The 20,506-nt window shown below is 37.9% G+C and overlaps 4 protein-coding genes across 8 annotated transcripts; 2 read left to right on the top strand and 2 right to left on the bottom strand.

The window, feature by feature from the left end:
* Positions 1 to 324: 324 nt before the first annotated feature.
* LOC125214184 (uncharacterized) lies at positions 325 to 3,702 on the bottom strand. 3 transcript variants are annotated; one of them, XM_089067264.1, is made up of 10 exons: positions 3,574 to 3,702; positions 2,996 to 3,259; positions 2,856 to 2,909; positions 2,641 to 2,724; positions 1,924 to 2,049; positions 1,525 to 1,592; positions 1,180 to 1,249; positions 1,030 to 1,095; positions 879 to 941; positions 325 to 793 (listed from the first exon to the last, which is right to left on the bottom strand). In XM_089067264.1, exons 2-10 carry the CDS (start codon positions 3,248 to 3,250, stop codon positions 752 to 754), a joined length of 828 nt encoding a protein of 275 aa, XP_088923390.1. In that variant the 5' UTR covers positions 3,251 to 3,259; positions 3,574 to 3,702; the 3' UTR covers positions 325 to 751. The 3 variants fall into 3 exon arrangements, with proteins under 3 accessions (XP_088923390.1, XP_047971048.1, XP_088923391.1); XM_048115091.2 differs by having other exon boundaries at positions 864 to 941; positions 3,574 to 3,700; XM_089067265.1 differs by lacking the exon at positions 2,641 to 2,724 and having other exon boundaries at positions 864 to 941; positions 3,574 to 3,700.
* Positions 3,703 to 4,482: 780 nt separating this feature from the next.
* On the top strand, positions 4,483 to 11,231 carry LOC125211793 (fructose-bisphosphate aldolase-lysine N-methyltransferase, chloroplastic). 3 transcript variants are annotated; one of them, XM_089067261.1, is made up of 5 exons: positions 4,483 to 4,805; positions 7,480 to 7,600; positions 8,042 to 8,301; positions 9,158 to 9,267; positions 9,364 to 11,231. In XM_089067261.1, the coding sequence occupies exon 5, from the start codon at positions 9,637 to 9,639 to the stop codon at positions 11,032 to 11,034; it is 1,398 nt and encodes a 465-aa protein (XP_088923387.1). In that variant the 5' UTR covers positions 4,483 to 4,805; positions 7,480 to 7,600; positions 8,042 to 8,301; positions 9,158 to 9,267; positions 9,364 to 9,636; the 3' UTR covers positions 11,035 to 11,231. The 3 variants fall into 3 exon arrangements, with proteins under 3 accessions (XP_088923387.1, XP_047967684.1, XP_088923388.1); XM_048111727.2 differs by having other exon boundaries at positions 9,146 to 9,267; XM_089067262.1 differs by having other exon boundaries at positions 4,483 to 7,337; positions 8,042 to 9,267.
* Positions 11,232 to 13,951: 2,720 nt separating this feature from the next.
* Positions 13,952 to 15,091, top strand: LOC125214847 (protein ENHANCED DISEASE RESISTANCE 2-like). The gene has a single exon (XM_048116032.2). The coding sequence runs from the start codon at positions 14,034 to 14,036 to the stop codon at positions 14,931 to 14,933; it is 900 nt and encodes a 299-aa protein (XP_047971989.1). The 5' UTR covers positions 13,952 to 14,033; the 3' UTR covers positions 14,934 to 15,091.
* Positions 15,092 to 17,251: 2,160 nt separating this feature from the next.
* On the bottom strand, positions 17,252 to 19,712 carry LOC125215089 (aspartyl protease family protein At5g10770-like). Its single transcript, XM_048116399.2, has 2 exons — positions 19,501 to 19,712; positions 17,252 to 18,673 (listed from the first exon to the last, which is right to left on the bottom strand). Exons 1-2 carry the CDS (start codon positions 19,679 to 19,681, stop codon positions 17,397 to 17,399), a joined length of 1,458 nt encoding a protein of 485 aa, XP_047972356.1. The 5' UTR covers positions 19,682 to 19,712; the 3' UTR covers positions 17,252 to 17,396.
* Positions 19,713 to 20,506: the final 794 nt, after the last annotated feature.

Genomic DNA, 20,506 nt, shown 5'->3' with positions numbered 1-20,506 from the left:
AGAAAAAGATTATCATAAATGGATATGGTCAATTTTATATGGGACGGACGAAAAATGAAATATGGTCAATTTCTAGGGACGGAGGGAGTAGTTATTATTGACCGAGTCCAAACACATTATTGTTCTTGACCATATTCAATTCTTAACTGGATTTCAACAACTATACTGTTTCTGTACCACACATTGCATTTACATATTTTACCAAAGTCTAGCACCAATTAGCTGGATATAGACTCACACATAAATTCCACATAGTAGTTGGTGGAATTTATGATATCAACCCAAATACTACATACAGCCATGTGGGGCACAGTATGGGGGGAGTTGGGGCTACCAATTATTTTGTTTTTTTTAAAAAAAAATAATTTATGGAAATTAATAAAAATTGTCTTCAGTCCTTCACGAACTAATGTCTAAAAAATTACTAGTGCAAAAATAGTTGAGCTCCCGCCTCCTACCAACATTTTTTTGTGTCCGCCGTTCATATGCACTTTGCTCGATTGCCCTTAGGAATTAGTCGGACAAAGCTTGAACCTCGCACAAGAGATTCTCCTTGTTCATCACATCCTCAGCTATTTCTCATGCTTGTTGGTTTCGCACCTTGTGCATTCCAATACTTCACCTTTCTACGAAGCTGTCGAGCCATTGGTCTTAGGTAATTAGGTATCCATGACTGAACCTGGCGTGTGTTAACTTGAAAACTCTGGTGGATGCATTTGTAGATAAGCAAAACAGTGGTAGCATTTAAGCTCTATCTTTTCCGACAAATGGTCATTCCATCACCAATGGGAACCTACAATCAGCATTTGCAAATGAAGGTTGAAAAGACTTGTCTAGTTATTGAGAAATGTGCTAGGGCGTACCATGCTCACGCTTACACGATCATCCTCCATCAATTTTCTATTGAAGTTTCTGATACTGATCGTCTTCGAGTCATTTATCTGTTCATTCAAAAACACATTTGGTTCAGACAAATTTTCCAAGTCAGTGGAAGTGTGCAAGTATGGGAAAAGTTGGGGTGTAATTGACCAGTGGATCAGCGACCCTTCCGTGCCAGAGGACATTGTCCATCACTATAACACCTCCGACTCTCACCTGTATGATGAAATAATGTGTAGTCAGAAAAGGTTTTTGAATGGCCTAGACTAGATATGCTGCTCGGGATGTTAAGCTACTAACCAGTTGCAGTAGCAATTCAAAATAATCCTGGTACATTTTCTTCTCAGCATCAACAAAAGCAAAATCATAGCTGCAGAGTTTAAAAACCATGGTTAGTCGAACGTATGATAGACGTAGATTATAGCAGCTGAAAAACGAAAAAAAGAAACATAGAAATGTGCACGAAATATTTTCAAGGGTAAGTTAGAGAAGAAATAAAGGTGAATGGGTTATAAGAGAACTCAGAAATTGACCCAAATACTAAAATATGAGTCAGTCACATAAACATGATTAAAATTGCTGACATTCAATGAATTTCCACATAAACTAAACAACCAGTTTTTAGATATTTAGACAAGAACAAACCTGCTAGCTTCACCATTCTGAACCAAGGACTTCAGAGTATCAGCTGCTAACCCATGTTTGACAATCACCTAAATCACAAAAATGTGTGAACAAATCTCTATAGCATAGGTCAAGTAACTATTTATAGTCCTAACACACACAAGACTGCTGTAAAGTCAATTCTTTCATAAATGTTACGGAAATATGCTTGATCAATAGAGCAATAGCAGGTTGTGAGGCAAGTTACCATCAATGGGTTTAACTGTCATATATACTTATAAGATATGTTAATAATCTCAGATCCTCTAATAAACATGCTACTTTGGTCATTATAGGTAATATCAATGCTAACAGTAGCAAAGGTGTCGTCACCAGCAACACCAGCCCAGAAACATCAAACAAAGCAATCCACCAACATACCTTTTCTGAAACGCCTGCACGATCATAGTACCTCTGTGCAACTTCTAGAGACTTTGCGTCTCTCTCGCATGCCACCAGCTGACCTCCTTCTGGTAGCACCAAAGCAACTGCAAGGGATGAGTAACCCTGACACATATGTGAAGTTTAAAAATTAAGTGAACAAACACCTTCTTTACCATTCACTAACTATTTGAGGCAGGAATATGCCAAAAGAATATAACAAACTTAAAAAATAAGACTTTTAAGGACGTGCTTTAATGGGAGGATAACTAACACAAAGCCAATTGTTTTGGACTTGGTGATTAATTGGGTGATATGTGTCCCACCTAACAAGGTGGGATGCATTCATCTTCTCTTTGTTAGAGCATTAAAGTATACCTGAATTATCTATATAAGTTTAGATCATGTCCAACATTCAATCTACTCATAGATAATCAATCAGATTATCAATTGGCAACTTCATGAGTTTGGGGTCAAAATACAACAAGCCTCCTCAAGCTTCATTAAACTCCTTGGGAGTCTCATACTGGGTCATTTTCAACAAACAAATATAGGATTATGGACTAGGAAGGCTAACCGTAAACCAAGAGACTACAACTCAACATGTTAAAGAAACAAGAGTTATCATGGCAGGTAGGAGCAATGCTTGTTTGAGTTTTCAAACTACAAACTGATATACGTGTGTGTGGAAAAAAGAAACTAATCCAGGATGCATACAGTGTAGACACCAACTTCGATACACTTCTCTGCTCCCATAATCTGGACAAGCATTGCAAGAAGCTGTGCTTGATCAGGGGATACCTGTAGCCAAAACAAAACCAACTATAAGACACCTGCACTAGATAACGGTTCCACCACAGAAATTTAGAAGCCAGAAGTAAAATACTACCATTGAAACAGCGGGATGTAAATTAAGTTAAGCACATGAGTACCTGCATCTGGCTGCCATGCCTAGTAGCAGTTTCCTCTCGGAGCTCACGCAGTATCTTAAACACGAAAAATGAACAAATTTGACCACAACACCAATACAAAAGTATTAAGACCAGATAATGTAAAGACTAAAAGTGACAACCTTAGGCTCTCTAGTATTAGCCAATAAGTAGTCATACAGCCGGGGATTCACACTAATAACTTCCTTACGCCCATAACTCTCATCAGCTGCCACAACCGTGTCTGAATTTGGAACAGACTTCAATGCCTTCAAGCGGCAAGCAATGCCCCTGCTCACGATCAACCCCCTTGCAGGGATGGGGGTGGAGCGTCTCGGCGATCGAAGCGCTATCAGCGGATTTGAGCACTGGTGCACAAACCCTAAGCCACTCGACATTGCAAAATCCTAACAAATTCAAGGCTTATGAGGTTAGACCACCATTTCCTCACAGTGCAAAAAGTTTCCCCTAATTCAGGAGCTTCGGAAATTGTTCATATACTGATAGACGGTTTAAAACAATATGATTATGAATTCGTCAAGCGCAGTAGAACAGTATCAGACAAACAATTTGGGGGAAAAGAGAAGAAAAAAAATACGATGATGCTTATCATCAATTAGATAACACGCAGTAATTTCAGCCTCACGAATCAACGAATTTATTTACTCTATCAGAACAATATTTCAACTTGAAAGTAATAATTAAGTTGAGAGGAATTCACCTTCAGCTGGTTTGAAGAATATTAAATTCTAAAAATGAATGAAGATAAATTGAGTTGATGAAGATGATACATTGTATTAATGAAAAAAAATAAGAATCAGTAGATTGTCTTTTAATTGTTCATAAATTATTTAGACGTCTGTAACTAAAAATTGTATTTTTTTTTTTTTTAAAGTAGATAATGCTCGAATGCTCGCATTCTAAGGAAGATCGGCATTGACACCATCTTAATAGTTGAGTGTGGAACATTTACCACATATTTCAGGCGAGCGATCGCTAGTATTCCCTTTCATATGAGCGGTCACATACCGTCAGTCAGCCCATACAACGCCGCTCACAACCGTGATCACATATATATATTTTTTTGTAAGTATAAAGGTAAATCCATCTAAACCAAGGCCAAATCCTAGCTTGGGGGACAACACAGGACTCTACTTATTGGAGAGGTGGCGGAGACCACTCGTCAAATTAACCGGTGTAGATTGCCGATGAACGGTGGGTCCGGCGGTAGGGTTTGTAGGCATGTTTAGATTTGAGTAATTATTGGGAGAGATAAGAATAGAAAAAGAAGTGTCACATTTTTTAGTTTTTGTATGAGTCGTGTACTCTATTTACACTATTTACTGGATAAGATCGCGGCATGCATATACACATCTAATATATCAGCTATAATGCAAAATTAATTGTAACACCCCGATTTTTTCCTAAATTTTTAGTTGATCTTGAAAGGACGTCAAATGTGTATCCGATTTTTTTTGTTTAATCTTCATTCCTTTTTTTCGAAAAATTAAGGAGTATTAGATGTTTGCAATCGATCGAGAGGAGTCGTAATTTATGTTTAGTATTTAGCGTGCCACTAAAGTACTAATTGTAAATTTTATGTAATGAATTTAAATTCAAGAAATAATGCATAATAGAAATAAAAGAATTTATTGTGGACCTAATTTTAAAAAGAATATTTCATCATTTTGAGAGTCCACTCTCTGAGAATCCAAATCTCTAAAATTATTTCTTCTTTGGAGCCCAAAAGCTCCAACACCAAATCTCTTTTTGGATAGCCACCTCCTTCCTCCGTGTTATCCTCCACCTCGTGCTTGATTGTACTCCACCTCCTGCTTGAATACTCCCCTCCACCTCCTGCTTAATTACCACACATTTAATCCCAAAGTTCAACCACATGTACAATCTGCAATCACTTTCGCAGACAATCGTGAGCAACAGAGCAGCAAGCAGGTGACATTTTCTTAACACCAGAATCATATGGTACATATTAAACATACAAATTTCATACTAAAATAGTGTACTTCATAAATATACAGCCAACAATTCTTGTAACTCCTTTTCATCAATTGGAATATCATAAATAAAGCACTATCTTAAACCAATAATAGTCTCAAGATTAATTTTGAGCATACAGACTAACATAAGCTATAATTCTTGATTACAATCGCAAATCGAGGCCTTTGGAACCATGTAGAATGTGAAGAGGGAGTAAAATAACTTAGCTTTAAGAAGAAAGGGGCGTCGAATTGCTATTACTTGAATCCCGACTGTGACGGGGATGTAACGGCGACGGCGAAAGACGGAGAGGTGCGACGGCGCGCCACTGCACGCACATCAGCAGCGGCGGCGGTTGCGTGAACAGCCGAGAGAGGAAGAGGGATTGGGGAAGAAAGAGAGGGAGAGAGACACGAGGAGGAGGAGGAAACACCATTGGAGTCGGCGGCGGGAGGCGGGTCGATGGCAGCAGATTGCTGTTGGGAGGCAACTGAAAATCTGATTTGGGGGAGGGGTCTAATTTTGTGCAATTGGGGAAGAGAGTGAACAATTGAGAGGGAGAGAGAGACGATAAGTGGGAAGGGGGAGTATATGGATTGATTTAATCCTAGAATTGGGTAACTAATTTAATTAGAGTTGGGTTAATATCTAATTTGGTGCAAAGATTGTGGGCAAGTTGTATGGAAAATATTAGGGGTGTCGAAATGGATAGCGGGTATCGGGAAACCCTCAACCCGACCCGCTACCCGCCGGGTAACGGGCACCCGCTACCCGATGATAATGGGAAACAGGGCGGGATCGGGTAGTTTGTTTTAAATTTTTGCGGGTATGGGTATACCCGCTACCCGCGCGGGTATACCCGTCAAACCCGATAATACCCGTTATTTTTAGGATTATAATTTTCAAATATTTTGTTTTAGTTAGTTAGTTTCAAATCTATATATACTTCCCAATGATACACTTTATTTCCAATTATTATCCGCTGCCAAATGAAGGATTGCAAGATTGGTGAAAGTGAAACTTTTATTAGTTTAGTGTCTTTAGATTAGAGATTTAAAATATTTAGACTTTTCTTTGAAGTTATTTATATTTAAACTTTTGATGAAAGTGAATTATTTTTTATTTTATATTAAACTTTTGATTGGTGATTCAATTTTAGATATGATTGATGTTTCTATCATATTTGCTTATTTGAAATTTGAATTTGCATTATATTTCATACGTAGTCATAGCATATTTAAGAGATGAGAAATCACCATATTTGTGCATAGTTAATAATTGGAAACTATGCACATACAACAAAGTAAAAAAAATACAAATCTAAAATTTGTAGTGTAGCAACTAGCAACAATCCCAAAATTCATTTTAGAATTTCAAACATGTACATAAAATTATTGTATTAGATGACTAGCATTGATGATAAGCGAAGACTAAAAGCATAATACAATTGAATAATATAATACACAATTCAAATTATGTCTACGGGTTTGGGTACCCGCAACTGCGGGTTTGGGATACCCGATGCGGGTATGGGATTACCCGTTTAACTATACGGGTCGGGATTGGATAGTATAATATTGAAGTTTTCGGGTATGGGTACCCGCAAAATCGGGTTTGGGTACCCGCGGGTACCCGTTTCGACAACCCTAGAAAATATAATAGGCTAGAGTAATTAATTATTGGGCCAACATTCAGCAAAGAGCAAGAAGAGCTACTGGACCGGACAGAATTAATTTTTTTTAAGGGACTTTGGACTGAAGAATAAATTGGTTAAGCAAACTAAATTAATTAGTTGTGATCCGAGTTGTTATAGTTTTGCGTAAATTTGTAGTAGTGTATGGAATATCACTTTAGTCAAAGCCCGAAAATAGAGGAAGAAGAAGCATATAATAATATGAGTTTTAGAAACTCCTTAAAGATAAGTGAAATAATGAAAGGGATTACTTAGGAGGCATGCATTCCTATTAAAAAGTTTAAGAATTTCTTGAAGTTGATTAGTATTTTATTTTATATTGTGATGTTTTCAAAAAAGTTATCTCTGCAAGTTAAGGTAGGAGCGAGAAATTCAAGTTAAGGAAATTAAAGGAACGAGGTGAACTTTTCTATCCTACATACTTATGTGGATAAAATGTCAAATATTTTAAGATGATATTTAGTTATACAAAGGATGTTGTTTTGCCATAAATGATTTGTTTTATGTGTATGAAGCCTATCTGTTTGGTTGGAACGTAAAAATCGAATTCGGATCCGAGTGAGGGTGGTGTCCCTGCTCGGATTAGTGTACACAGGTGACCGTTGGAAGGTGGCCACCTTCCACGGCACAAATATGATATAGTGGATGTCGTTGGGAGGTGGCCACCTCCCCCGCTGGGAAAGATGTAGGTGACTGTGGGAGAGCACCATCTCCACGGCACTTGGTGTTCAGATATGGCAGAAGTACAAAAGAACTTAGACTGATCAGTCGAACTTTAGCTCACAAAGAATTTAGTAAGCTCGAGCCTTTTAAGAGAAAACCCTCGAGTGTTACTGTGATGACATGACAATATTTTCATTTTATGTATGTATATTTCGGCAACGTGTTCACTGAGTATTTTTATACTCAGCCCAGCATATATTTCTAAATGTGCAGGTTGAGCAGTGACGGTGGAGAATGCTGAGCAGAGTTATGATTTTCTTTTTATATTAAGTAGAGGCTCTCGGCGGTGCATGTCCCCAAACATGTGACCGTGTTCATTCCGCTGCATACCAAGGTTTCCATACTCTGATAAATATCTATTGATGAATAAGGTTTTGAATTTTGAAAAGTAAGCTTTCCATTAAAATTCTAGTGATTAAAAGTTAAATTGAAATTGTCTCACCTTTATTTCTAAGAATATTCAGTCATTGTTATCCCCTTTCTATTCCCCTCCTCTTAATTCCATCCCTAGTCACGGTTTCCCGGCTTTGTTATCCTTAGCAAAAGTGCGGTCGTAACATTAATTATCAACTAATTATTAAAGTTTTTATTTGTATAACTATAACGTTGAATTAATTGCATACATGGGATAGACAAATCAAAATTTAGCTTAAGGCAACAAATTGAAATGGATGAAAAATTAAAATGTACACAGTTAAACATATAACAAATACTAATAATTCATTGATAATTAATCTGCATTATGCTAGCTAATATATTGGATGTGTACATGCAGTCAGCGATCTTATCCAACAGTTATATATATCACTATATGGATGATGTAAGTAAAATCAATTTGATTGCTATTGTTTTTCAATAAAATAAAATGATGATTCTTCTCTTGTTTTTGTGTCTCCCAATAATCATCACCCTCAACTTCCGAGCACAAATTTATGAGCAAGCCACGAAACTCCATCCAACGAGGCCACCAAGGCTCCCTCTTTGGCGAATCTATTGAACAAAAATAGATGCATGGTATATGCACAATATATGCACGTAAGTAAGCAATGTTCTAAATAAAGCTATTAAAATGTTCTAAAGCTAAATGATACTTATTAAATATTTGATTTATTGTGAAAGTTACATTTAACTATATTAATTTTTTAAAAATGGGGCGGAAGTGAAAGGGTTTGTATTCTAAATTAAGGTATACCTTAAGCTTTCAAAACCACCGTTCCATTAAACTTGACCTTCATTTTGTATTTAAATCGTCACAGTTACTTATACTAATCAGTGGGTGGGAAAACAATTTATAATAACTTCCCTAGATATGCATGATTAATTTGCTCGAGTGCATACCACAATGAATAATACACTATCAATCGAGTTAGAGAAAATAATTTATAAAAACTTTCCAAATGTGTAGAATTTACTCAATAATTTCTCACAAAGTATATTTTTTTACCAATTCAGAGTCCAACTTAAGCATGGGTTATTGTAAATTAAAGTAGTAGTCGTTTGTTTTTTAAATAAATTGGACTTTAATATTTAAAAAAATATTTTTAAAAAATATTAATTGTAGAAAATGCTCGCATTCCAGGCCTCAGTGGCTGAGCGCATAGCACTCGCTAGTCACTACATGTGTATTGGTTACTTTCCCATCCACGTGAGCCGTCTCATAGATATTAAATTTATCTAAAAATAAAAGTTTTTTTTTTTTATTAAAGGTAGATGTAGACTTCAAAATTCTATCTTGGTGGATTCTTATGTTAAACTATAGTCTTAATTTATTTAAAGAAGTGATTACTCTTTTAAACATTCTACACAACCTTGGCAAGGTGGCAAAGAGCATTCCTCTTTTGCATTGCCATAAATCAGTTTAAATATTCCCATAAATCAGTTTAAAATCAAGGAAATGCGCCAACTCAAGACAAAAATGGCCAATCTTGACCTATCGTCGAAGCGGTCGATCTCCTGCCTTTCATGGTCGTCCTTCTCATCGTCGCCCACGTCATCGCATTTGTCAGTATCCACACTCCTCAAATTGAACTCATCCATCTTTAATTTTGTCGCTGTGTTGATGTGAATTTCATATCACTGTTATTTTGGGTGATTTAGGTTTACTGGTTTTACAAATTTGCTACTGATAAGACATCGAAGAAAAAGAAGCACTAGTGACAACAGAGGAGAATCGGCGAAGGAAGTGAAAATTGAATGTTTTTTGTCATTTACGTTTCTCGTTTCTGATTAATTTTCTGAGTATTGTTCGATTAGTTAGTCTCATCTATGAATTGATTGTTCAAAGTTGTTACAAAAAGGAATTTTATGTGAAATGATTGCGATTTGAGTATTGCATTTGCTTTGATTCACTATAAGTTCTTACATCGTGATATGTTACTTCACTCAGTCATTTCAACAAACAGTTTGTGGGCTCGGTCTCAGAGACCTAAACTCCCCTCTCTCTTTCGGTGTTTATGCAAATCAACTGATGCTTTTACTTCAGTTTCTTCGCGTGAGGGGTCATGTGTAGATGAGGATTGCAATGATTTTCTTCCATGGCTTGGGAACAAGGCTGGATGTGAAATTTCTTCGTTGCTTTCGATTGGGAAATCGGCCTATGGTAGGGCATTGTGTGCTGCTAAGGATATACAAAGTGGGGATTGCTTGTTGAAGGTTCCGTACAGCGTGCAGCTTGCCCCGGATAATCTCCCTCCGGGAATAGCTTGTTTGCTGGGAGATGAAGTTGGTGATGTTGCTAAAGTTGCTTTGCTCATTCTCTATGAGAAACATTTGGGAAAGAAGTCCGAGTGGGCGCCTTATATCAGCCGGCTTCCTCTGCCCGAGGATATGCATAGCTCGGTATTCTGGAGTGATGAAGAACTGGAGATGATTCGACTGACTGCTCTGTATGAAGAAACTCTCAAACAGAAGAAGCAGATTGAGAAAGACTTCTTGGCTGTTAAGTTGGTCTCAGCTAACTTTCCTGCGAGATTACAGAATATCACGTTGCAGGATTTCACGTACGCGTATGGATTAGTCACTTCTCGAGCATGGGTGAGCTCGAGGGGTGTTTCCATGATTCCCTTTGCAGATTTCTTGAATCACGATGGTACTTCAGATTCGTATGTTTTGAGTGATGAAGGCAGACAACATTCGGAGGTGATAGCTGATCGCGATTTCGCTCCAGGGGATGAGGTCCTGATAAGATATGGAAAGTTTTCGAATGCTACACTCCTTCTGGATTTTGGTTTTACTGTTTCTTGCAACCGTTATGATCAAGTTCGTGTTGAGCTTAATGTGCCCCAACACGATGCTCTCTACACGCAGAAGTTGGAGATTCTTGGCAGAGATCGCACGCCAAGGATCAAGGATGACAACGAGTTCACATACTACGAAAATTCTTTCACAATCAAAAAAGTAGGATTTGGCAGCAGGTGGGGGAAGGGGATCCCCCAATCACTCCGTGCATTTGCTCGTATCATGGCTTGCGATTCTCAGCAAGAATTACACGACCTGGCGAAGGAAGCTGCAGAGAATGATGGAAGGCTGGCTCGGAAGCCACTGAAGCACAAGAACAGAGAGCTTGCAGCCCATCAGCTGTTGCTTTCCGAGATGTCTCGTTTGATAAAAGATCACGATGAACACATCAAGTCGCTGGCTCCAACGCCTCCCACTCTACGGGAGAAGAGTGCTCTGAGGCAGAAACTAGCACTAGATCTCCTGAGTGGTGAACTACGAGTGCTGAAGTCGGCTTCTGCTTGGCTCGAGAACTACTGTTCGAGGTTGTGAAAGAGACATTGAAGGGTTAATTATGATTCTATGATTCTGCAATACAAGGTAAAAACTACAACTTTACATAGTCTCAATTGTTTACTTTTTACTCGTATTCTAGAAAATTATGTGTATTATTTATCAACAATTAATGTGACTATTAATTCACCAATGTGTTTTGATTGCTTAATATGGATGCCTTAGATTTGAAGGGTGTTAGTTATTCTGGATTGGATGCTCTTTATCTTGCCTTCAAAATTGTTTTTTCCTTCCTTTCTTTTCTTCACGTCACTAGTTTTATTAGGCACCAATTTTTTGCCAAACTTAATATTTATGGCTATAATTTAGAATGACTGAAATCGTTTTCAATTGAATTGATATATTAATGAATGACGACCATTCTACGAATTGATGTATGAGTCTTGTACACTAGTGTTTGGTGGAGTAATATTTTTGGGAACTGGGTACCCGATTATATACTTTGGCAAATTGTCGGAAAAATTAATGAAATTTTGTCTAATTATGACAAGTCACACGGCTTTCGAAATTAGCTAGAAAATCCATAAAATTTGGATTTGTTTAGAGCATTCGCAGCGGGTATCCGTCCGTCCGTGCCAGCGGCGAGGACACCCGCCGTCTGCCAATGCGCAGCGTCCATGCGTGTTAGCAGCACGGCGCTGCTCTTAAATAAGAGCACGTCTATGCCGCTGAGCACCCTTACATGTCAGCTTCTTATTGGCCAACGGCATAGACGTTGGCAATTTGAATTTTTTTTTAAATGTGAAATAAATTTTAAAAAATGGTTTTAAATAAAAAAAATATTTTCCCACTTCTCAAAAAATTATAACCGTTTTATACACATTTTTAATTTATTTTTTAATTTTTTTCCCCAAAATTCACATTTTCATCTATAAATACTCCAACTTCAACACAAAAAAATTCCCATAACACTACACAATTCTCATCTTCTATCATCTAAATTGTCTCATCTATTTTCTCATCAATTCTCTCATTTTTTTGGTGGAGTAATATTTTTGGGAGCCGGGTACCCGATTATATACTTTGGCAAATTGTCGGAAAAATTAATAATTTTTGTCTAATTATGACAAGTCACGCAGCTTTAGAAATCAGCTAGAAAATCCATAAAATTTGGATTTGTTTACAAGTATCACATGGTGATATGTTTTTCATGGACGTCACTGCTGATGAGTTAAACGATGTTGCCATTCATATCAAAACCAACATCATTTGATTGAAGAACATTAACAATATATTACATATATAATCGAATTTTCACTATTGCAAACAAATTAAAATTTCATAGTTTTTCTCTCTCCTTCAATTAAAAAAAATAGTAATATTCCCGATTATAGAATATTGCGCCTTTTGAACTATGATTATTCATACTTTTATTTGTCTTATTCATGAAATAATTGTGCACGAATTTGTGTCAAGTTTTTCTTGCCTTCTTCTTCGAAAGTGGGTAGGTAACTCATAACTGACTAAAGTGCCATTTCCAATATGAATAAAGAAACGATTTTCAAATCACCCAAATTGTAGATACAATTTAAATTAGAGGTGCCACATTAAATTCATGAGAATTCGATTCGTGGCACATACATCAATATATTTATCCTTTACTATTAATTTTTGCAGTAGGAAAATAATGGGTTCTCAACTTTAATGCCACCCTACAATTTAATTGGGGGAATAATTTATAATTATATTTCACATGGCATGGTTGTACAAAGATTGAGACACATCTAATTGATTCCTTCCTTGCGCCTTTATTTCCAAAGCAACATAATCATATTATTAATTTTCTTTCCCTTTTTGTCATCTTTAAACCAAATATTTCTAGCATGCAATATTGACAGACTCATTAGAGCTTGTAAAGTTATACGTATTATACGCGTCCAATATTTATGATTCTGGACAGCTGCAAATAGATGAATCCCAACTCAATTGTGCTTCTACCAACTTAAATTAATAAGGGATATTAGTCAAAATTGTCATTTAAAATTTATGCTCAAATAAATAAAAAAATACTGAAGTGGATATAAGTTTAAGAGTTATGTACTGAAAACAGATCATAATTCATAAGTTTATGTACTTGAGTCTTGAAGGTAATTAATTCAAATATTAGATACAATATTCATAATTATAATCTATTGCAAATTCCAAAATAATCTTTATACCGAAAGTTTGAGTGACAGAAAATCTAAATATATTCAGAAGGTCTTAAATTAGAAAATACTAATATTGCAAATTAGGTCTGACAAAGTGATAAAGTAACTGAAATTGAGAGCAACGTGGCATTATTTAGCTAGGAGACTGTGATATTACAAAGTCAAAGGTTCACATCATCCATTCCCCATCTCGTTAATTCTCGAAAATACCCTCGTCGGGATAATTCATTAAATTCGAATTCTAATTAATTAAAAATGTATAGCCACTAAAATTCTCTTGACTTTTAAATACGCGGCTACGAGGTCTATATTGAATAGCAAATACTACAGTAGCAATGAAATATAACATCAAGTGAATATGAAATATTTGGTAATTTAATAGTGGATGAATATCTTATTAAGCTATCATAAATATTACTCCTAGCCGTCTATTTGCATAAAATATCTAGTTGTGACAGTTATATTCTTGCTGCTTAGGTGTATATTTTAATAATATCCATGTCCTAAATAGTCAAAATACAACTAGCTTAATAATTAGTAGCACGTGTAACAATATTAATTAACGGCTGCAAAAATATTTAGTATACCAAATTGAAATATATTATGGAGTAAGTAAAACTAGTAGCAAAAGGTCCAAAACAAAGAAGGAAAAGGCTGGCACATACAAAAATGGCATTCTTGTAATTCGACATTGTTTGAAGGGCATTTATTTCACCGATTTCCTAATTTAATCCCCCAAAAATCCTTCAGTAGTGATATTGTCACGGCGGAGCTTCTAAACGCCGACGTCTAGAGAGAGAAAAACCCTCGCCGGAAAATTGAAAAACAATGTGCTCTACAAAGCACAAGCAGAAGCACCAAAACAGCCATAATCACCCCCGCACCTCCCCCTCCACCGCGGCCGCCGGCACCGGGGAGGATTGGAGGGATGAGGCCATCAGCACCGGATCGCTGAAGCACGTCGATCTCAACACCGGATCCAACGGCTGGGCGTCGCCGCCAGGGGACCTATTCTCCGTCCGCGGCCCGAATTACCTGACGAAGAAGGGCAAGAACCCCGCCGGCGAGTGGCTGATGAATCCGGCCGGCGTCGACTGGCTCAGATCCAGCGCCAAACTCGATCACGTCCTGGCGCGGCCGGACAACCGCGTGATGAACGCGCTGCGCGCCTCGAGGTGCGAGAAATCGTCGAAGACGTTCGTCATCGCGATCAATCTCCAGGTCCCCGGGCGCGAGCATCACTCGGCGGTTTTCTACTTTTCCAGCAAGGTCGACGAGCCGATTGCGTCGAATTCGCTGCTGTATCAGTTCATCAACGGCTCCGACGCCTTCCGCAGCAGTCGATTTAAGATTGTGAATAAAATCGTGAAAGGTCCGTGGATTGTGAAGACGACGGTGGGGAATTACTCGGCGTGTTTGTTAGGGAAGGCGTTGAATTGCTACTACCACCGCGGACCTAATTATTTGGAAATCGATGTCGACATCGGTAGCTCCGCCATCGCCTCCGCGATTTTGAAGCTGGCGTTGGGCTGCGTGACGGCGGTGACAATCGATATGGGGTTTTTGGTGGAGGGGCAAAAGGAGGAAGAGCTGCCTGAGCGGTTATTCGGTGCCGTGAGGATTTGTCAAATGGAGATGAGCTCAGCCACGTTTGTTGAGAGCGCAATCGCAACAAGCAAGGTTTTGCCGATGAGTAGTGGCGGTGAAAGCGAAAATGAGGATGATTAAATGATTAAATCCTTAGCCTTTGGTAAGTTTATTAAAGGATATGATATTTGGCAGTGATGATGATGAAAGAAGTATGATGAATCCCTTAATTTGGGGTTGGATGGGTGTAGATAATAACCTTTTAGTGGCAATGTTGAATTGATTTCACCATTTTGATCTGTTTTCTGTTGGTTTAACCTTTTAATTCATTCAAAACTTTGAGTTTTGCTGTGTATTGCTCATCCACTTGCTCAGATTAAAATTTAATTTAACAAAATGTTTTCAATGTGAGGCTAATACAGTTCATAAACGACAACGGTTATAGATATAAATAATTATTGCCCTTTGCTTGGAATGCTCAATCTGCACAGTGCTCTGCTATTGATTATATCTTGGTTTATTTGGCCTTGAAGTCTGTGCATTTAATGTTGTCAAGTGCAGAATGTACTGGATAACATTGGCAGTTGTATTCAAACCTTTATAAGTAAAATATGCCATGGAAATTTTGTCTTCTAGATTCATCTTGGATCCCTAATAAGCTATTGCTTTCTTTAACTCCTAGCAAGATGCCTAGGATTGCCCCCATCAAGTATTGGAACAAAAACTGGATCTTGATTGCCCCAGTCATCCTGTTAATTTACATTACTTTTATGTCATCTCATGTAATATTTGAAGGGAAGCTAGTTTGCAGAACAATGAAGAAAGGGATAGGGCTATATTTTCTTCAGCCATCCATCCAAAAGGTAGGAAGGAGGGAGCCAAAATTTGATAGTACTATAATATTAGTGTGAGTTGGCTGGAAAGATATGTTTCTTGGATTATCATTTTCTTGAGGTGTGAGAACTTTTGTTCTGTTGTGGCTGCTGCTTGGCTGTGGATTGAGAAAGCAGATTGCTTTAATCTTTATGGGGGTGTCCAGTCCATTATCACAGTGTTGATATTGTAATCTAGTGGGTGAGCAGGAATCCTCTTTTTCTCAGAAGTAAAGGCAACTTTAATGTCTGAAAATCACCAGTACAAAAATGTACTTTAACATCTTCCTTGGAAGGGCATGGTGTTGATCAGACATGATTGATGCCGTACCCCTTTTTGTTGAATGATAGGTACATGAATCATGAATCACCACTCAATTTTGCAGGAGCCTTGTACATATTGTCATTCATCTCTCAATTATTTCGTTTTCACTCATTATGTGATTGGCTGTGGTGGCCATCGAAACTGATCAGCTAATAATTTTGAGAAGTTGGGAGTTAATCTTGAGAGACAGTGTAGAATCTTCTTTTTGATGGAGTTGTGAGTTATCTTAAGGGTGGTTGATTGCTGCTGCTACTGGAATTCCTATGGTCTTGAATCTTGAATGTTTCTTTATTTTTGAATCCCTAAGTTCTAACCCTACTGATAGATAGAATTATCAATCGCAAGTCTCATATCCGATGGAAAATGGAAATTGTGGATGCAAGTCGATGAAGTTTGGCGTACTCGAGATATTTTTATTTTATATTACGACATACTATCTGCTTAATGATTTGATATGGTCAATGTATTGATGTTTTGAAAACCACAAACACAAGTCTAATGATAAAACTTGTAGGGACGATACGTGCAAATCATAGAAAAAGTGTTGTGCAATTTGTACCATCTTGCATAGAGTATGGGTAACCCATACCTCTTCCCATAGGTGTTAATTCAACTCCTGTAACCTCACATCTCCCTCATACTTTACTCCAATGATTTAATTTTATTTTTTTAATTGTTATTGTTATTTATGAAGCCAAATAATACTAGTATAAATAACAAAATTGTTTCATTAAAATCATATAGTAAAAAATATAAAGTGAAATGTGTTGTTATTAATAGAGAGAGGGGGAGGAGGAGGAGGGCCCTCTCCACCGGCACCCCATCCCGGTGCCACACTCCTCTCCCCCTCCAGCAATGTGGGGTGCCTCGTACAACACCGGAATTTGTGCTGCGACGCGACACCCTCCCCTCACTTGTTACCAATGCCTTTAGGCTATCTACCAAATTTTGAAAAACCAGAAACATGTTAAGAACGACGAAACGTGCGAAACATTGGTACATTCAATGCGTTTTTCTGCAATGTACAACCACAATCATATTCACACGTTTGGAAACTACATTGAAATATGTAATACAATTTGTAATTGAACATCTTGCACCACAAATTTAATGTGTTGTTACGTATAAAAAATATCAAATTTTCTTGATAACAAAAGTAGTAGTAGTAGTAGTAGTAGTATAAGTTGTTGACTATGCTTGGTGCGTTAAACTGACATGATCTACCTCTGTTCCCACCCCTGTTTTTTTTCATCGAAGACTAATTTATGATTAAACAGAATTCGTGAATTTCCATTCATAATTGAAATTTGCTGAAATCATATCAACGATAGATCTCAAGTGCATAAAACTATTGCAGCATTAGCATATTATGCTTTGATTCTTAAGTAAAAAAGACAGACATCTGAATCAACATCCAGCAGCTCCGAATCCAAGCTTCCCTCCGGCAACATCATACACCACCTCGAACGTCAGCTGCTGCGTATTTCCAAAGATTCCGATGTCAGTGTCGTCGCCGTTTCCGGCGAAAGCAAGGCACGCCTCCGTGGAGCTTACCGGGATCAGTATCCCTGCCAGGCTGAGGTTGATCTTCACTCCGCCGCCGAATTCGAACGACACGGTGGGGATGGAGATGTTCGCGTTCATGTAATTGGAGAAATCGAAGCATGTGTCGAAGATGGAGCGCGCCGCCGCCGCCGGGTACTTCTTCATCCCCTCCTTGAACGCCCCGCTCAGCGCGCCGTAAGCCGCCGCCGGCAGCCGCGTGATCACCGTGCCGGAGTCTATGATGGTGCCGCCGGCCTTCTTGAAAACACCTTGCCCTATTGGGACCTGCTTCCCGCCGACGGCGATGGAGGCGATGGTGATGTAGTAGAACGAGGAGTCCGATTGGGAGGAGTCGAACGGCGTGAATTGTGCGCTCGTTGCGGGCCCACCGCCGACTTTCCCGAGTGTGAGGTGGCCCGTGGAGCTCAGCTTCGACGGGAGGCAATAGGAGAAGTAATTTCCGTATTTTGTCGCGGTTTGTGATATGAGTGATAGTGGGTCCCGGCCGAGGCCGATTATCCCGGCGGTTTGGCCGAAGAGCCCTTGGCTTCTTTGGCCGCAGCCGAATTTGAAGTTTGGGAATACGTCGTTGGCGATGGTGAGGGTGTCGTTGCTGAACAACCCTACCGAGATTGAGTTGTCGCCGTACTGAAGGCCGTAGACGCACGTCCCTACGCTACAGCCGGGGTTGTGGCCCGTGGCGGAGGAGAGTTGGGAGCATGTTGTGGACGTGCACGATATGTTGGAGTAGGATGTTGAGGTTTTAGGGTCGAATATTGGGTCCTGTTGTTTGTAGCAGGATCCAGCGCACGGCTGGCATTGGGTCCATGTTAGGTCGCTCCCAGTGTCGAAGACGAGGGAGAGAGTTTTCTTGGGGGTGCCTAGGCCCACGGAAACAAGATAGTTTCCATTGCCTAGAGAGATTGCCGACTTTGTGGGGAGGTTGACCTTTTTGTCCCCAACTTTGTCCGCGGTTGGGGTTGGATTGAGACGAGCATGGATTGACTCGACACGGGACTGGTCGTGAAAGAGGATGTCCTTTAGCGATGGCCTAGCGCTGACTTCGTCTTGTCTGAGCTTAGAACACGGGCCGTGCCGATGGAATACTTCCAACGTGGATGGCCTCTTCTTGATAGCATCTGTTGATTTAAAAGAGATAAATTCAAGAGGTTATGTACTAATGATTGTTAGGGTAGTAATAAAATGCAAACTTATATATTGTGCAAACTCAAAACTCCTAACATAGCTTCAACACAGTTTCAATACAATATCAACACATTGTAAAATTTCAAGATTTTAATGTCAACACAGTATCAACACAACATGAACACAACATCAATCATTGACTACCGTTGAAATTCTGTAAACATTTTCCCGTTGATTTTTTTATGTGATCTGTTGACATTTTTCAATGGTCCAGAATCCAGATCATAGTTTTGAGTTTGTACAATATTTAGAGTTTTCATTTAATCACATCCCATTATTGTTAAGCCTAAAACATTGTTTAAGAAAGAATACTTGCTTTAAATATGTAAGCTGTACTCATAACAAAAATTAATTGTATTAAAAAAAATGAAATTTCCACCAACTACGATCTAGTGGAGTCAGCTTACAATAGTCTTAAATTTGAATATTTTAATTAATAAATATTTTAATTTGAATAGTAAAGAATTCTAATAAAGACCCTTGATCAATATATAAATGAAGAATCATTTTCAATCATGAAAATTTAATATGGATGTAGTATCTCTTTGTTTGGATTAGTACATTCTGGTAGCACTAGGGTTCGAATCTCACAAAGGCCTTTAATAATAAAATTTGAAAATTTTGGCTCTTTCGAACATAGATGACGCATTGTAGAATTTCTATGAATATCATCCTTAATACTAATGACACAAATGATAAATTCAAGTTCATTCTAATAGTACTACTATATCTCAAATTGAATTTTGTTGGGGATTGTTACCTTTGGAAGGAGTGCAGACAGAGGCTGGAAAAAGGGAACTGATTTGAATTGTGTGGAATGAGTCTTGAATCTTAGTATTTTTTAGGTCAAGAGCATGGCTTTGATCTAAAAAACATGAAACAAGAACCAATAAAAGGGAAGAAGATTTGATGAAAGTGGAGAAGAAATGAGGATTGGCCATGAGTACTGAATGTGAATGTGAATGTGAGTAATTTTTATGTGATATGAGTTGTGAGCAAATCATCTTGGATATATATACAAGTAGGATATCAAGAATCCACACCAATAATTTGTTCTAAGTAGGATTATTTGATATTATGAATTGACCTAGAAAACGAGCCATCATTTGACGCACGAAAACTCAATAGCTATAAATTCTTATTTGATGCATATCTCATTAAATTTGTTTTAGTTTAAAATTCCTAGTGACTCTTTTATTTAGATGAAGCAATAGTTTTCTTTAAATATGAGTAGTTTGTTTATTTGGTTTTTGAAGAATAGTACTCCCTCCGTCCCTTATTAGGAGTCACACTTTGACCGGACATGAGTTTTAAGAAATGTAAAGAAAAGTTGGTTGAAAAAGTTAGTGGAATGTGAGACCCATTTTTTTATATTGGTTTTATAATAAAATGTGAGTGAATTGAGTTAGTGGATGTGAGATCTACTTACTATTTATGGTAAAGATGAAATGTGATTCTTAATTGGGGACGGACCGAAATGGAAAAGTGTGACTCTCAATCGGGGACAGAGGGACTAGTAGTTAATCTTTAGTGTATGGAGTATTTGAATTTGCATCGATTCAATTGTGTTTTTGTGATTTCTCTTTATTTTACTCAAACAATAACTAACTAGATGTTCATATCGTCTATTAGCAATAAAATAATGCCTTTTTCCTAGAAACTCAATTGACTAAGACCTCTCTAACTTGATGATTTTCTTTTGCATCATATTTCCAAATAATCATGTGACCTAATAAAGTGCAATATTGAAAAATGTAGCTAATGAC

The sequence above is a fragment of the Salvia hispanica genome, chromosome 3 (assembly GCF_029641045.1).
Source record: "Salvia hispanica isolate PSC_SH4W2 chromosome 3, Shi_PSC_v1, whole genome shotgun sequence".
Classification (NCBI taxonomy): domain Eukaryota; kingdom Viridiplantae; phylum Streptophyta; class Magnoliopsida; order Lamiales; family Lamiaceae; genus Salvia; species Salvia hispanica.
Note: the sequence above shows the minus strand (reverse complement) of the source record. Positions and strands in the feature narration are given on the sequence as shown.

Coding starts and splice junctions, on each gene's coding strand:
- LOC125214184 (XM_048115091.2), bottom strand. CDS start 3,250: ATGTCGAGTGGCTTAGGGTTTGTGCACCAGTGCTCAAATCCGCTGATA. Junction 2,910..2,995: donor CTAATACTAGAGAGCCTAAG/GTTGTCACTTTT, acceptor TTCGTGTTTAAG/ATACTGCGTGAGCTCCGAGA. Junction 1,096..1,179: donor TTGAATTGCTACTGCAACTG/GTTAGTAGCTTA, acceptor TTCATCATACAG/GTGAGAGTCGGAGGTGTTAT.
- LOC125211793 (XM_089067261.1), top strand. CDS start 9,637: ATGTTACTTCACTCAGTCATTTCAACAAACAGTTTGTGGGCTCGGTCT.
- LOC125214847 (XM_048116032.2), top strand. CDS start 14,034: ATGTGCTCTACAAAGCACAAGCAGAAGCACCAAAACAGCCATAATCAC.
- LOC125215089 (XM_048116399.2), bottom strand. CDS start 19,681: ATGGCCAATCCTCATTTCTTCTCCACTTTCATCAAATCTTCTTCCCTT. Junction 18,674..19,500: donor TGTCTGCACTCCTTCCAAAG/GTAACAATCCCC, acceptor TTAAATCAACAG/ATGCTATCAAGAAGAGGCCA.